The sequence below is a fragment of the Salvia hispanica genome, chromosome 2, assembly GCF_023119035.1.
Source record: "Salvia hispanica cultivar TCC Black 2014 chromosome 2, UniMelb_Shisp_WGS_1.0, whole genome shotgun sequence".
Classification (NCBI taxonomy): Eukaryota; Viridiplantae; Streptophyta; class Magnoliopsida; order Lamiales; family Lamiaceae; genus Salvia; species Salvia hispanica.
The window spans coordinates 26,065,493-26,080,779 of record NC_062966.1 but is presented as its reverse complement, the minus strand read 5'-3'; the positions used below and the strand labels follow the sequence as shown (position 1 = coordinate 26,080,779).

Genomic DNA, 15,287 nt, shown 5'->3' with positions numbered 1-15,287 from the left:
TGACAACTTTCTGGAAGAGCGACTAAAATTTAAAAATATGGCGCTGTTTAATTTGTTAAATAAGATGATAGTGATATCCAGTAGTCTGAGATAAGTCGAAATATGAATTATCTAGACTTGGATTAGCAATAGGAATGGTGGATTAATCATGACATATAATCATAACTTTTGTTAATACTGAGACGAGCCAAGATATATTGTCATATGTCGTGTTTGTATGTTATTGGTTATTAACTGAGAGACTAGATATCAAATAATAGTTGAAGCCTCAAACAATTTTTTGTTTTCATCAAGGAATTGGATACAAGATCAAGAAGAGTGCAAAACTATCCATTATTCCAAAATGGGCCAAGATTTCTTCAAATATCTGCCATCAGAAATCACAATAGATATTCTTGCTAGACTCTGCATACAAGCCATAATTAGCTGCAAGTTGGTTTGTAAACCATGGCTCGATCTGTTAACGACGAGTGAGTTTGTGAAGTTACACTTGTCTAAATCAGTCCCTCGTCTCGCCATATGCCAGCCAGAATCGGTTTCAAAGCGATACAAAATCATTGAATTTGTAAATGAGCTCAGTGATGAGGACAATGGGAATATATTCAACTTTGATTTCCCTTTTCGTGTACCTCTGCTCAGTTCAGCTAATGGTTTGCTCTTAATGCAAAAGTTTGAGAGTGAACCTTTTATATGCAATCCAGTCATTCGGGAGTATATCACACTTCTTTCTCCTCGTCCTACACATGCGATGGTTTTTTTTGAGAGATATGGATTTGGAGTGAGCAAAATGAGTGGCGATTATAAGGTGGTTAGGATTTTCATTGAAGGACTACCACCGAATGATCAAATTGGTTGCCAAGTATACACTATTGGCACTAGATTGTGGAGAAAGATTGCTTTTGTTAACCCACAGAAGCTATATAATAGGATAGCGGTATTTCTAGATGGAAATCTTCACTGGACGGAAAGTAAGGGATCCTCTTGGCGAATTCGATCCCTTGATCTTGAAACATAACTTTTTAGCTCATTTTCGGCTACTCCTCTTGATTTTGCTTGCAAGTTGGGGAGATTGTCTGTTTTGAGGGATTGTTTATGTGCGTGTGAGAGTTCGGATGATGAGTCCGAATCTAATTATGGGATTAATATCTGGTTGTTGAAGGAATATGGTGATGAGAAATCATGGACAAAAGAGTTTAGCATCCACAGAATCTACAAGGGTGATTTTTCAAATCATTTACCTTATCTTAGCCCCATCAAAGTTTTCAAAGATGGTTCCATACTGTTAGAATGGATATGGGGCACAATGTTATACCGCACTAATACTAATAGTATTAAAGAAATTTATCGTTTAAAATCAGGTTTAGATAGTTTATGCATTACAACGCCGAGCTTTCTTCCTCTCAAGACTTGTGCCATGGAGAATGTAAGCTCGTTTTGATTTGTGAGTATGGAGCTAGCTCCGGTGATGAAGTTCATAAATTATTTAGAAAAACCAACTGTGTTATGATCATGTAATGTTATTTATGGACCCTTTTTGTCATGACTATATCAGCATTTTGATTTCTGATTTCTCCTTATGCTAAGAGTGTTGATTTTATATGTTATGTATAATTATTGATTCTTGATGATTTGTAGAATTCTGATGATAGATTTTCTGGTGTCAATGGAGTGAGACTAGTAACTAAAAGTCTAGCCCTCCAACTTGAACTCTCCTGGCCCTTGTATATATTGTTGTAAATCATGTATAGCAAAAATTGAACTCATAAAAAGGGAAAAAAATTCTGAAATTTCAATCTATGAAACAATCTAGATGAAATTTCAATGCATAAATCTTCAATATATAATGCTTTCCTCTTTATATTGTACAATGTGTGTTACTACTACTACTTTACATGTTGAAGCAATACAAACATTCCAAAAATCCAAAATACTCCTCAACTAGTGTTACTCCAATTAGAGACTCTTGACCCCTCACTTGTACTTGTGCCATAACTAAAAGAGCTAAACTGCGCGAGAGACAACGGGCGATCAGGCAGACGAGGGATGTCAATGTCGCCTTCAAGCATCCTCAGCGCGTCCTCAATGGTCGGCCTAAGCGCCACCATGACATGCGCGCAGAGGATTCCAACGCGCACGAATCTCTCCATCACTCCTTTCGGCCCTTCCCTCCTTATACCCCCGTGGAAAACCTCCTCGGCCTTCCCGGCCTTGACCAGCTCCCACGCCCAGTCCGTGATCAAGATTCTCTCGCTCTTCGAGGCATCAAGCACCCTCCGCCCACTCATGATCTCGAGAATCAGTATCCCAAAACTGTACACATCGCTCTTCTCTGTCAGCTGCCCATACAGAGCATACTCTGGCGCTAGGTAGCCGTGGGTCCCGGCCACTCGCGTAGTGAGATGGGATTGCCCTTCTAGGTTTTGTTTTGCCAGCCCGAAATCGGCCACCCTGGCCTTCATGTCCGCGTCAAGGAGGATGTTTGTGGCCTTTATATCGCGGTGGTAGATCGTTGGCTTGATTCCGTAGTGGAGGTACGCAAGCCCTTTCGCTATGTCGAGGATTATATTCTTGCGCTGAGGCCACGAGAGGAAACTATCGTTGTTGTTGTTGTCGATGAATATGTGATCGTTTAAGCTGCCGTTTGGCATGTAGTCATACACTAGGAATCTTCTCTTTCCGTGGAATCTGTCGCTCGCGACACAGAATCCACGGAGAGGCAGAAGATTCCTGTGCCGGATTTTGCTGATGATCAGAGCCTCGTTTATGAAATCATCATCGCTCTCTGCAGAATCTGTTTCGAAAATCTGTTTCACTGCGACCTCTGTTTTGTCGTCTGGCAGAGTTCCTCTGTAGACAGCTCCGAATCCGCCTTGCCCGATTAGATTCCTCTTCGCGAACTTATCCGTCGCTTGCTCAAGGTCTCGGAGCTCGAAAAACTTAGCTCCGATGTTGGGGAGGACTATCGATTTCACAGACGATACGTAGTCCCGGTGAAGAACGTCCTGTTTCTTCTTGCGGTCCCACTTTCTGTAAATAAAGAAGAGAATCACAAGCCCAGAGATTCCCACTAGGCCCCCACAGAACCCGAAGATGAATCTTCTGGTTCTGTGGCTTGCCGGTCCAGATCTAGCAGATCTGGACACAGGCAGGCCGAAAATGCAGGCGGCGGATCTGATGTCATCAGGTCCGAAGCCATTGATGACGCCGGCCGCGTAGAGCACTGTGAAGTAGAAGCATTTGGTGGAGTTTGAGTTTGGGTGGGAGGAGACGAGGTGGGAGGTGAGTTTGAGGCCGGCGTCGACGCACATGCTGCAGAGGGTGAGGCCGGTGAGGTCGCCGCTGCATGCGGACTCGAGGGGGACGAGGGCGGCCTCGTCCGCCTCGAGGTCCCAGTCCTGCAGGGTGGTGATCCCGGCGCAGGAGGTGGAGGAGTTGGTGTTGGCGAACTCGGAGGTGTCGTTGAAGCAGAGGGGGAGTAGGGATCTGGTGAGGGACATGGAGGAGATTTTGCGCTCGAATTGAGCGATGCAGGAGGAGGATGCCGTGGCGGTGGGGAGGTAGAATTGGGAGGTTTGGTTGAGGTGTTGGGCGAGGCCCACGCCGAAGAGGCTCCGTAGAGTCTGGCAGCAGCTGGTTTGGATCGGGTCGCGGCACAGCGAGGCGTCCCACGGGAGGGTTTCAACGTAGTCGAAGCTGATAGGGCATGATGATGATGATGATGATGATGAGGATGCATCGGTTGCTGCTGTGTTGAAATTGAAGAAGGAAAAGACGAAGATGAAGATGAAGATGAGGAAGAGAATGTTCATTATTTTTTCTGTTTTTGCATTTTGCATGTTTGTTTAATACTTTAATTGGTAGGATTAGTGTTTAAGATCAGAGATGGCTGGCGGAGTGGCGGTGGATAAAGTGTACATTTTGGGTAAAGGAGTTTAAATTTGAAGTCAAAGGTGTGCGTATTGGTCGGTCAACGGTCAAAGCCGCACACTTCACGTTTATAATGTTCTCCACACACGAATCTACTTTTAAAACAAGTTTTGATGTTTTGATGGTAAGAATCCAATAATTCAAAGATGGAGTGGATTTGGCGTAATAAGTTTGGTTGATTTGTACTACAGTTAGCCATCAACCTTCTTTAGGAAAATTAAGATTAAAGTGGACTTTGAAAGTTTAGAATCAAGAAATTACTCATGCAATGCATATTTATCCTATCATTCAGAAAAAAAAGATAGCACAACGAGAATTTTAGGTGACACTCACAACTTGAAATTATAATGAATGAAAATTTCTAGTATGATAAAAATATCCAATTGTCTTGAAAAATGATCCAATTGTCTTGACACTTAAACCGAAATAAAAAAATTAAAATTACTCAATTAATAAGGAGGGATATGCTAACTTGTTTTGTACTAGCACTAGTTCTAGTTAAGCCACTAGTTTTGAGGCCCGATTGATCCCAGTGTATGGGTGGGGTTGCACTTGGTCTCTTATTCTCATCTCGATGACCATGTCATCATGAATTGGTTTTCACAACTCGAGATTCTTGTTGTAAATCAATGTTTTAGGCTATTATTCACGATTTAAAATTATTGATTATGATTTGTGAATTGAATGTTTTTTGTTGTAAAGTGATGTTTTAGGCTATTTTCATGATTCAAAATTATTGGTCGTGAACCGAATGTTTTTACCATATTATTCACAAATCGCTAATATTTTGATTGTGAACAAGAGTTTTTAGCTATCATTCCCAACTCAAACATTTTGGATTGTGAATGAAAAATTTTAGACGTGTGGGGAGAGCGGCTACCGCGGTGTTGATTCTCGATTAGTTTGCGGGATTGGCCTTTTTCTTTTTTCACTTATAAATATTCTTATAATTCACCTTCAAATTCATCCATCAAATTCTATTATCAAAAACACTAGATCACAATAATCATGATTTCAATAATACTTCATACATCCACGATTAATTGACTCACTTTGACTTAGTACACGTTTTATAAAATTATATGATTATGTGAAAAAATAAATTAAAAAAGGTAGTGGAACGTGACAATAGAATGCGAGAATAATGAGTTATTGGAATGTTGGCACCTCTTACAATAAATGAAAAAAGTTATATGGATAATTTAATTATGCACACATCAAAATAGCAAAATAAGTAATTTAATTATGGATAGAGTTAGTACCAAAATGCACAACAGAGTTTCAATCAATATTGTCAAGGGTTGAGATTTGAATGATTAGGGGAGTTGGAACATGGAGAAGGATTACACACCATGTTATTATCTGTTGATAGGGCCAAACCACAATCACTTTCATTTGTTGGGGGTGCAATAAGCCCCTTCGAAATAAGGAAAGGGAAGAATGCGGCTTCCACTATGACCTAACCATACAACAAAAAGTATTTGATTGAGGAGTCGGAAATCATTACACACCCTTTGTTGGTGTCTCCGGCCCGAGCATCGGCAATCAACATAGAGTCAAAATTTTGTCTGAGGATGTCGCCACAAAGTGAAACGAGATAAAACCGACATAAATATTTTACTAATACTAAAAACGCATAGTAAATCCCAAGGGCAAAATCGTAAACAGGGACGATAAAAACAGAGTAAGTTTTCAATCAAATTTTCAAAATATTCTGATATTTATTTATGCATAATATGCAAGTCAATGATCCGCCGGCGCAGCCCGCCGTGGAGGCGGTGGAGCCGCCGGAGTGCCCGGTATGTCTACAGCTATACGACGCCACCACAGCAATCCCGCGCGTCCTCAGCTGCGGCCACACAACCTGCGAAGGCTGCCTAAAGCTTCTCCCACGCCCATTTTCCAACACCATCCGCTGCACCGTATGCACCCTCCTCCTCAAATTACCAAATTCCCTCTCTTCTCTTCCCAAGAACCTCGACCTCCTGTACTTCTCCTCCATCCTCCAACGCAGCCGCCCCCTCGAGGAGAAGACGCCAATTCCTCCCGATTTCAAAGGCGCAGAATCGGTTTCATCTCCCTCTGTTTTGAAGCCGTGGCCTTATGATTTCTATTGCAAATGGGGGAGATGGATACTCCCAAAAGACTGTATTTTGATTGGAGGAACGCCTCTGGATAGTTATGGTGGGGTTTTGGATGGAAGGGTTTTGAGGTGTTTTGAGAGTGATCGTGTGATGGGGTGTGTTTTGAGAGAGAATGATCATGTGGGTCTGATTAAAGTTGGGATTTTTATGGCAGGTGAGGTTGATTCTGAGATAATCAAGCCAAGCTATGAGTCGAGAATTCTGACTGTTTTGTGGGGGATGAGAGAAGATGAGAGAGATAAATTGGGGGTTATTTTTAAAGCTTGTTTTAGAGTGAGTAATGTGGGGAAGGCCTTTGGGTTTTGGTGTAACGAGGAGGATAAGAGCGTGTACATTGTTTGCCAGAAGCTTGCTTCGTCTATATTTATTGATTGTGTTTCCAAGAGAAGGAAGGATGAAGAGGAGAGGCTTATTGCTGATGAAATTAGTTTTTGGGGAGTGGTTGGTTTGGAGATATGTGAGATTTTGATGCGCTTGCATTTGGAGGGGCTAACTGTTGGTTACCTGAGTTTGAATTATCTTGGTTTCGATGATTTTGGTCGGGTGTGTGTAGATTTAAGCGAGGTTTTGAAAAGCGGTAGGAGAGTGGGTAAGAATGTGGAATTTGGTTTGAAAGATATGTTCTTGGAGCAAAACTCTGTGTTTCTTAGTCCTGAGGTGTTGTTGCAGTTATTTGTGGGGGCGGGGTTTGAGTTGGATTCGCGAAATGTGTCTAAAGTCGGTCCTGTTTCAGATGTTTGGTCACTTGCCTCTTTGCTGGTTTGTGTTCTTGTTGGAAGTTCTTTTGAGAAAGAAATGGAGTCTTTCTTGCATTCTGTGGTTAATGCTGTTAAAGACGAAAAGGTTTGTGATTTTGATGGTTTGTACCTAGCCTGGATGGGGAAAGTTTCTGCGTTATTGAAGAGCAGACTGGGATCGGATTTTGCTTCGTTGCAGGATGTTTTGTGCAGATGTCTGGGGTTAGAACCTGGTCATCGGCCTCTTGCAACTGAGCTATGGAAATGCTTGAGGGGGTTGGTTATTAAACCTCAGTGTGATATTGGATTCACCTTGAAAAATGAGCACAAGAATCAAGAATCGGGTGGTTATATAGTACTAGGTGATGTAGGCCTCATGGTTGATGAAAAGGACCATGGTTCGAAGGGAGAAGAAGAGGCTGAGAGAGATGATGCGAGATTGAAGGTTGAAGGAGATGTAGTTGATGGCATCACTCGTGGTGATTTCAAATGTCTAGAGATGAAAGGTCATCTTGGTTTCATCACAGGATTAGCTATCGGAGGTATCGCTTTCCCATTCTCTAAAAGTGCCTATTGTTTTATCATTATTTGCAAAGTATTTGTTTTGGTTTCTGCAGCCACGAAGAATGATAGTTTTCAATCGCTACAATGGGTAACACAAGTATAACGTACAACCACATACTCACAAACACATGCAATTATACACTATCAAATTGATGTTTAGATTCATGTTGCAACCTGCTAGGACATGTTTATCTATATACTGAAGAACGCTTGTGTTGCTGCTTCGATCAGATTCAGATCATTGGAATTCCCATGTGCTCCCACCCTTGAAAATCTCATAAAGAGTATAGCTTCTTACTGTGATTTAAATAGGGTCTGACCATCGTCTGTTTCTTTTGATTTGGGGATATGTTTCGAATAGTAGTCTCCAGTTTGTGACCTTGCTTGGTTGATCTCACCTGAAAAGGGAAGGCTGATACTAAGTCCATACAAATATGCTTCAAATATTTGGATTATACACAATGCTAATTGATAAATGAGACTTTTTCATGGTTGAATTATATAAACAAGTCCTGGATGTTCTGATCAAATTAATCCGGATTCAGGCACTGACCACCTATGACAATAGTTCGCTTATTCATGTGCTTTAAAGGGAATCATGTACCTATTTGTCTTTGTTGTCCCCGTTTTTCTCAATTTTAGCTATATATGCATGTGTAAGATTGAATCTTTATGTATGTTCTGTCTTTTGTGTAGGGGGCTTCCTCTTCAGCTCCTCGTACGATAAGATAGTCAGTGTATGGTCTCTGGAGGTACACAGTTCAAATTAACTCTTCACAGAATTAAGCTGTTAAAAAAAAGCTTAGGCCATATTTTCACTTCTGAGACCAATTCCTTGGCAAAAATAGCCACTTTTTAATCATTTACCATTGGAAAACTTCATCTCTGATAAAAGCTTGAGGGTCGAAATTTTGGTGCCTGGTTAACTATTACCTATATGACCTCACAGTAAAATTTTCTCATTATAGTTAATAATATCATTCTAGAATTAGTTCAGTATAATAGTACTCCCTCCGTTCCTTCATAGTTGAGTCATTTTTCCATTTCGGGAAGTTCCCTCATAGTTGAGTCATTTCCATATATAGTAACTTTTTCCTCTTTCTTACTTTACTCTCTCTTACTTTATTCTCTCTACTTTATTCACTTTTTACTTTATTCTCTCTACCTTTTTCTGTTTCTTACTTTTTTATCTATTTATTTAACACACTCAACATTCATTTCTTAAACTCCGTGCCGAAAAGTTCCGCCTCAACTATGAGGGAACGGAGGGAGTATTATAGAGCTGTAGTTTCACAGAGCAGATGTAAAAACAAGTAGATAATACTATGTCTTATTTACCTCGATGTATGCATGATGTGGTTGATTGTGAATTTTCTTTTTTTGTCTATTATTCTTGATGCCGTATACATGGCTTATAATAATTTCTTGGATTAATCTCAGGACTTCACTCATGTTCACTCGTTTAAAGGTCATGAACATAAAGTTATGTCTGTTATTTTTGTGGATGGTGAACAACAATTGTGCATCAGTGGTGATAACGAAGGTGTTATATGCATCTGGGGTGCTACTTTTCCCTTTTCCGAAGTGCCAATGAATAAGTTGCACGAGAATAAGGATTGGCGCTATAGTGGCATTCATGCAATGGCAAATTCTGGCACTGACTATCTCTACACCGGAAGTGGAGACAGATTAGTAAAAGCATGGTCGCTGCAGGTATTCGAACATGCTCGCTTACTGTCGCCATATATGTAACTATAAGTCCAATTTTGGGTGCGTGAACTGAAATCCACGGTGTTTCTGAATTGTTCAGGATCATAGCTTTGTTTGTGCTATGAGCGGTCACAAGTCAGTAGTCTCATCACTTATCGTTTGCAGCGGCATTCTATACAGTGGAAGCTGGGATGGGACTGTTCGATTATGGTCTCTTGGTGATCACAGTCCTCTAACGGTATTAGGTGAAGATAAACTTGGAAACGTAGTACCAGTGTCGTCTCTTTCTGCTGGTCACAATTTTCTGTTTGTTGGTCATGACAACGGTAACATAGAGGTAAAGCTCGTCTTGTTTTTCTATCATATGATATCTTGTGTCTAAACGTTTCAATGCACTTTTTGTCTTATCTTGGTCAGTTTTTTTCGTTACACCTACATTGTCAATCTGACAAGGCAAGTACATTTTCTTGTTCCAGATATGGCATGATGATGTCCTTGTGAAGTCGACACGTAGTCACGAAGGTTCTGTGTTCTCAGTCGCAACAAACGGGGGATGTCTATTTAGCGGGGGCTGGGACAAGAAAATCAATGTGCAGGTTTGATTTCTTCAGATTCTGTGAATTTGTAGTGTAAATAGTAGTATTTGATTTGTGATGTGTGAATATGAAATGATTTGTAGCAAGTGTCCGAAGCTGGGGACGGGGTGGACGTCGTGCCTCTAGGGGCTATCACTTGCAACTCCCCGATAACGTTTCTGTTGTATCGGCATGGGAAGCTATTCGTTGGCCAAGCCGATAGAATTATAAAGGTACCCTTTCTGTTGATTGCTATGATCAGTTTTGATAAGAGAAAATCAAATTTTGAATTTTTTGAATCGAGTAAAATCTGCATATATATGATGTTTTTGTATTAAGTGCTGCAACTTGTGACAAACCAGGTCTACTATGGAGTGTAGCAAGGGCTTGGCCGATCGTCTTTGTTCATCGATCTCGTGGTTTCTATACATCGGTATTTAAACTAGTATTATTAGTCTGATTAACTGTAGATAATATTTATTCTTTAGTTATTGGGATGAACTATTAGACTTTTAATCAAATTTAGGCTTCTCTATAGTCTATATTATTGGCCCGTTATATTTTTTTTGTTTGTGTTGTAGCTCTCACTGATTTATATTATCACCATTTTAGATCACTTAAATTCATTTATTTTTTACTAAATTGTGTTATTTAATTATATTATCTTATTATTTTGTAGACCAATTATTCTACTTGCTTTTCTCTTTTCTATTTCTTTGCATTGAGTCACAATACTATTGAATAGGTGTCATCATAACATGTTTTCAAAAAAATTACTAATCAATATATTTGTGTACATTGTTTGATTTCAAAAATAATTAGGGGAAACTGAATTTGATTGTAAATAGAGGCGAACGAGTACACTTTTATCGTGTATTGTGATCTAAAATAGTCTTTTGATATTATAAAAAATGTAATCACTAAAACCATGTAAGAAAATATCAAATTAGATTTCACCCAATATATATTACAACACTCAAACGACAGCAAACAACACTTGGTTCTCTAAATTCATTTTACAAATTATAGATTTAAATTTAACTATAAACGCGTGATTTAATACCCGATTAAGTAAATAAAATTACAGATTGCATTGTGACAGTTTTATAAATTCAGGACTCATACAGGACTGAACATTGCTAACAATAACATTCTCTTGTTGATCTCTCTCGAATCCCATCTCCGGCAATATGTTTCGCAACAGGTTCAAAGGCAACTCACCAAGCAAACAGAGGTTGCTTGTGGTTGCCAATAGGCTGCCTGTGTCTGCAAAGAGCTGCAGGGCTTGGATTCGTGGTCGTTTGAGAGAAGCGCAGGCGGCCTAGTTAGCGGCCATATGGGTGAGTTTTTAAATTTTATTGTGTTTGTTGAATGTGAGCATATGGCTCGTGCACGAAGTCCCGTTCCATGATCAGTATAAAGAGCTGAAAGGTCATTCTGCAACATGTTAACCAAACAGAAACAGAGAGAGGAAGAGAAGAAATAAGAGATTGTATTGTAATTTTTCATTTTATTGTTCCCATTTCTGTAGTGTGATCATAATAAAACATCACATCCCTTCTGCCGAACCATTTCTTGCTTGATTTTCATCGATCGATCGTTTATCCCAACAGAGTGTTGTTCCTTTTTAATTATTTCGTGCTGCTTCTATTTTTTTTTAATTGCAGGGGTGGAGGAGATTGACTCAAGATGGATTGGTTGGGCGGGAGTGAACGTGCCAGACGAGGCCGGGCAGAAGGCGCTCACGGCAGCTCTTGCCGAAAAGGTTAGTAAAAATGCTCTACTACTGACACGATAGTCTAATTTGTGAAGATTAGGCTACAAAATAATGTTGCATACAGCCACTACTAACCTGAGTTTGCAAAGACTACTCAAAGCAACATCCTCCTTTTTCCTCTCCTTTCTTCTTCCTTCACAAAGCTCCAAGAGAGCATCCCTGCAACCTGCCAAAACAATCAATAAAAGGGGATGAGAAGAAAGTCCAATAAAGTCATAAGAGTACAGGCATTATTCAAATAAGTAAGATGATGGCTGGATGGGAAATTTTCAAAATAGACAAAAAAGATGAAGATTGTGAGCTCATTTAGGAACCTATAAGAGGACAATGGCAGTAGACAAGATCAAACAAAGTTTAGCCCAAAATAGGAAGCACAGTATACAAGAAGGTGCCAACTTTGAAGGCTATTTAAACAGCCACAACCCCTCCTTTTCCTCCTCCCCACTTTTCCACACCCAATATTCACACACCACACCACTACCCTCATAGAAGCCTCATCACTTAGGGAATCATAGAATTAGCATCACCAGCCAAGTATAGCAATATGTACCAAACTTCATTCCAGTGAGCCTTTTGTGATTTCAAACACAAACACAAAGCCACCATTTAGTTCAATCTGCTCCCAACACCAACATTTACAGACATTAGCTACGCGCAGTTCTGATGGCTGATTCCTTGGGGTAATACTTTTTTTTTTCGCCAGTTTCTTTGTGTGAAGATATATACGTAATAAATTTGCTTACTCACGTTTTTTTTTTCCAGATTCCATACACATGATTTTGCTAAAAAAATTTTGTGAGTGCTTGCACTAGCATTCTCGGAGTTCAAGGCACTCTGGAAGCTATCGAGCATCAAGGTAGAGTTACTCGTGTAACTGTGGTAAGTCCTCGTCCTCATGTCTCCGTGTTCCCAATTTTACAGTAAATCTTGCTTGACTACACGCTCTCATGATGATCTCGGCCACAGTGTTCAACAGGGATTGATTCGGAAAGGTTCACGCGGGCTATAGAATTTCCTGAAATCCAGAAACTCATTTGAAAAATTTCTGGAGAAAAACAAATACTGGCGTGATAAAGTGGCATTGCTTCAGATTGGTGTGCCATGAACAAGTGATGTTCCAATATGTATGGGCTTGTGGTAGTTGATTCGTTTCATTCGACACAAGATTTATTTTGCCTAGTGATTGATGTGTTTTTCCTTTTGGTGTTTAAAGATAAAAATCTTAAGAGACAAGTTGATGAAATTGTTGGACGAGTCAATGCAAGATATGGAAGTTTGGATTCTGTTCCTATTCTTTATCTGGTTGGCTTCTTTACTTTTTACTTGCTTTCAATTAGTACAATATTTTTGAGATTCTGAAGCAACTTTTTTTTGTATTTCTGCAGGATCATTCAATCGACTTTTATCCACTGTGTGCATTGTATGCTATCTCTGGTAATAGTTGCTTTGTGTTAACCACTTTGGTATAGTATAATTACCACCTATCTTGAAATGTGTAAGTTAATATCTGATTTTTATGTTTCTCCAACTGTTAAAAACTGATGCAATTTGGACTCTGTCAGATGTAGCACTTGCTACTTCTATGAATCTTGTCACCCCTGAGTTTGTGGCATATCAAGATGCAGAGAAGAGGATCCTAATCTCAGCGAAGTTTATTCATACTCAGCTTTGCACTATGCTTATATTGTTCTAGTACACATTGATTCCAGATTTTGAGCAACATAGTTTTTCTTGCGTTTCATGATTGAAATTGTAGTTTGCTACCGGAAGGGATCGCCTGTACCACCGGGGGGGAGCAAACTACAATTTCAATCATGAAATACAAAAAGACTAGGTTGCTCAGAATCTAGAATCAACGTGTACTAGAACAATATAAGCATAGTGCAAAGTTGAGTATGAGTAAACTTCGCTGAGGATTAGGACCCTCTTCTCGGAATCTTGACATGCCACAAACTCAGAGCTGGCAAGATTCGTAGAAGTAGCAAGTGCTACATTTGACAGAGTCCAAATTGCATCAGTTTTTAACCGTTGAAGAAAAATAAAATCAGATATTAACATACACATTTCAAGGTAGGTTGTGATTATACTGTACCAAATCTGTGGTTAATTACACAAAGCAACTATTTCCAGACATGGTTAATTATGCGTGGGAGAAATGAGGCGTTTGCTTTTTTGGTATCATGATTTCAACCTGATGTCGCAATAAGCCAAAAATTAGCATCACAATTAAATTCAAATATTTTCTAATTTAGAAATTTCATAATTTTAATTAACGGACTAAAATCAAAATACTAATTCATAATTTTTAGGGATGAACGAGTATGTGTTACGGTTAAATTACTCTTACCCATCACATTCAACTTAAAAATGTGGATTCACATAAAATCATGTTAATAATCCTCACTTATTTTATTTTTATTTTCTAATTTGATTATCGTTTTTCATCAAATTCAAAAGAGAGAATGATATTTTTAATAGGTAAAGATGATAATATTACATTATATATATATAGGACTCGTTTGATAATAAGGATGAGATATAAAAAGATTTGCAAAGTAAGATAAGAAATGCGGGCTTCGTGTCAAGATAAGCTCAAATAAGAGTTTTGTCCTTGTTGTTTGGTAGACAAGAAATGATGCAGAAATGCTATCCTACCAAATTTGTGGGATACATATCCTTGTATTTTGAGCAAAAGACTGCGGGCTCGGATGGGCCGTAGAGATATAACACATGCTTACATGATTAGCTAACTATGATACCGAACACTTGAAAATAGTCATATAATTATCTATATCTAGGCATTACCAATTTATCAAACATGCCCATAGGGTAAACAAAAACTATGCAAAAATGATGTAATGCATACGGACTAATGAAAACATGATTTTATTCATTTCCATGTCATTTTTACCACTCAGAATGTCATTTTTTATTTAAATAACAATGCAACACAATATCATTTTTCATAAAATATATCATTCTCAATCAATATAATTATAATTTCTTACCACTGAAAATGTCATTTTTTTTTATTTTAACAACCAAACAACACATGAACACAATACCACTCATCATTCAAAATGTATAATTTCAATTAGCAAAATTATTAGTTCTTATAACTCAGAATGTCATTTTGATTTAAAACAACCAAACACACTGTTAATCATTTTTCATTCGTAATGTATCATTTTCGGTCAACAAAATTATCATATCTTGCGACTCAGAATGTCATTTTTGAAAACTGATATTGATATTATCTGGGCCAACAATGATGCATTTTCATAATCAATCTAGACCATCTATTTTTGGGTTTAGTGGTCCAAATAAATTTATTTATTTTCACTTTAAAGGGAATTGTAAGAGTAATGTAGTTAAACGGTTGTAATCAAGTTTAATTTGATAACTTTGATAACTTGTCAACTCATAATATCACCACAATAACATGAGTATGTCAACTATATCTTTGTGTTAACATTTAATATATAAATGTCAACACAAAAAAACAAAAACTTGATATACTCATGTTATTGTGTTGACATTTTAATATACTGAGTTGATGAATTATCACAGTTACCGACCTGGCGACCTATAGTCAAAATTTGTATGATAATGCTAACCTGGAGATTAGATTAGAAAGGTTGATGTTATGGGAGAGAGAAGAAGTCGGCTTGAATTGTTCACTGCAATGAGTCTATATATAGTCCATATATTCAAATATCACGACTCAATTTATTATCAGATTTACTTAATAGCTGTAAATTAGATATATTGCGTTATACTATTTCCTATTTTGAAAATCATATAAATAATTTTCTCCTCTCTCCCGATATATTTTTTCTTTATATATAGTATT

At 38.5% G+C, this 15,287-nt stretch overlaps 3 protein-coding genes across 5 annotated transcripts; 2 read left to right on the top strand and 1 right to left on the bottom strand.

The window, feature by feature from the left end:
- The first annotated feature begins 343 nt into the window (after positions 1-343).
- LOC125206585 (F-box protein At5g49610-like) lies at positions 344-1,015 on the top strand. The gene has a single exon (XM_048105830.1). It carries the CDS (start codon positions 344-346, stop codon positions 1,013-1,015), a length of 672 nt encoding a protein of 223 aa, XP_047961787.1.
- Positions 1,016-1,769: 754 nt separating this feature from the next.
- On the bottom strand, positions 1,770-3,861 carry LOC125204523 (probable receptor-like protein kinase At1g11050). Its single transcript, XM_048103207.1, has one exon. The coding sequence runs from the start codon at positions 3,834-3,836 to the stop codon at positions 1,935-1,937; it is 1,902 nt and encodes a 633-aa protein (XP_047959164.1). The 5' UTR covers positions 3,837-3,861; the 3' UTR covers positions 1,770-1,934.
- A 1,790-nt stretch (positions 3,862-5,651) lies between these two features.
- On the top strand, positions 5,652-10,299 carry LOC125207232. Of its 3 annotated transcripts, XM_048106487.1 has the most exons (7): positions 5,652-7,350; positions 8,069-8,124; positions 8,813-9,085; positions 9,183-9,419; positions 9,559-9,678; positions 9,762-9,890; positions 10,020-10,299. In XM_048106487.1, the coding sequence occupies exons 1-7, from the start codon at positions 5,655-5,657 to the stop codon at positions 10,035-10,037; spliced, it is 2,529 nt and encodes an 842-aa protein (XP_047962444.1). In that variant the 5' UTR covers positions 5,652-5,654; the 3' UTR covers positions 10,038-10,299. The 3 variants fall into 3 exon arrangements, 2 of the variants coding, with proteins under 2 accessions (XP_047962444.1, XP_047962445.1); XR_007173930.1 differs by lacking the exons at positions 9,762-9,890; positions 10,020-10,299 and having other exon boundaries at positions 9,248-9,419; XM_048106488.1 differs by lacking the exons at positions 9,559-9,678; positions 9,762-9,890; positions 10,020-10,299 and having other exon boundaries at positions 8,813-9,142; positions 9,248-9,304.
- Positions 10,300-15,287: the final 4,988 nt, after the last annotated feature.

Excerpts from the sequence above, each read along its gene's own strand:
- LOC125206585 (XM_048105830.1), top strand. The coding sequence starts at position 344 with ATGGGCCAAGATTTCTTCAAATATCTGCCATCAGAAATCACAATAGAT.
- LOC125204523 (XM_048103207.1), bottom strand. The coding sequence starts at position 3,836 with ATGCAAAATGCAAAAACAGAAAAAATAATGAACATTCTCTTCCTCATC.
- LOC125207232 (XM_048106487.1), top strand. The coding sequence starts at position 5,655 with ATGCATAATATGCAAGTCAATGATCCGCCGGCGCAGCCCGCCGTGGAG. Across the intron at positions 9,420-9,558 it reads ATGACAACGGTAACATAGAG|ATATGGCATGATGATGTCCT; the intron begins GTAAAGCTCGTC and ends TTCTTGTTCCAG. Across the intron at positions 9,679-9,761 it reads ACAAGAAAATCAATGTGCAG|CAAGTGTCCGAAGCTGGGGA; the intron begins GTTTGATTTCTT and ends AATGATTTGTAG.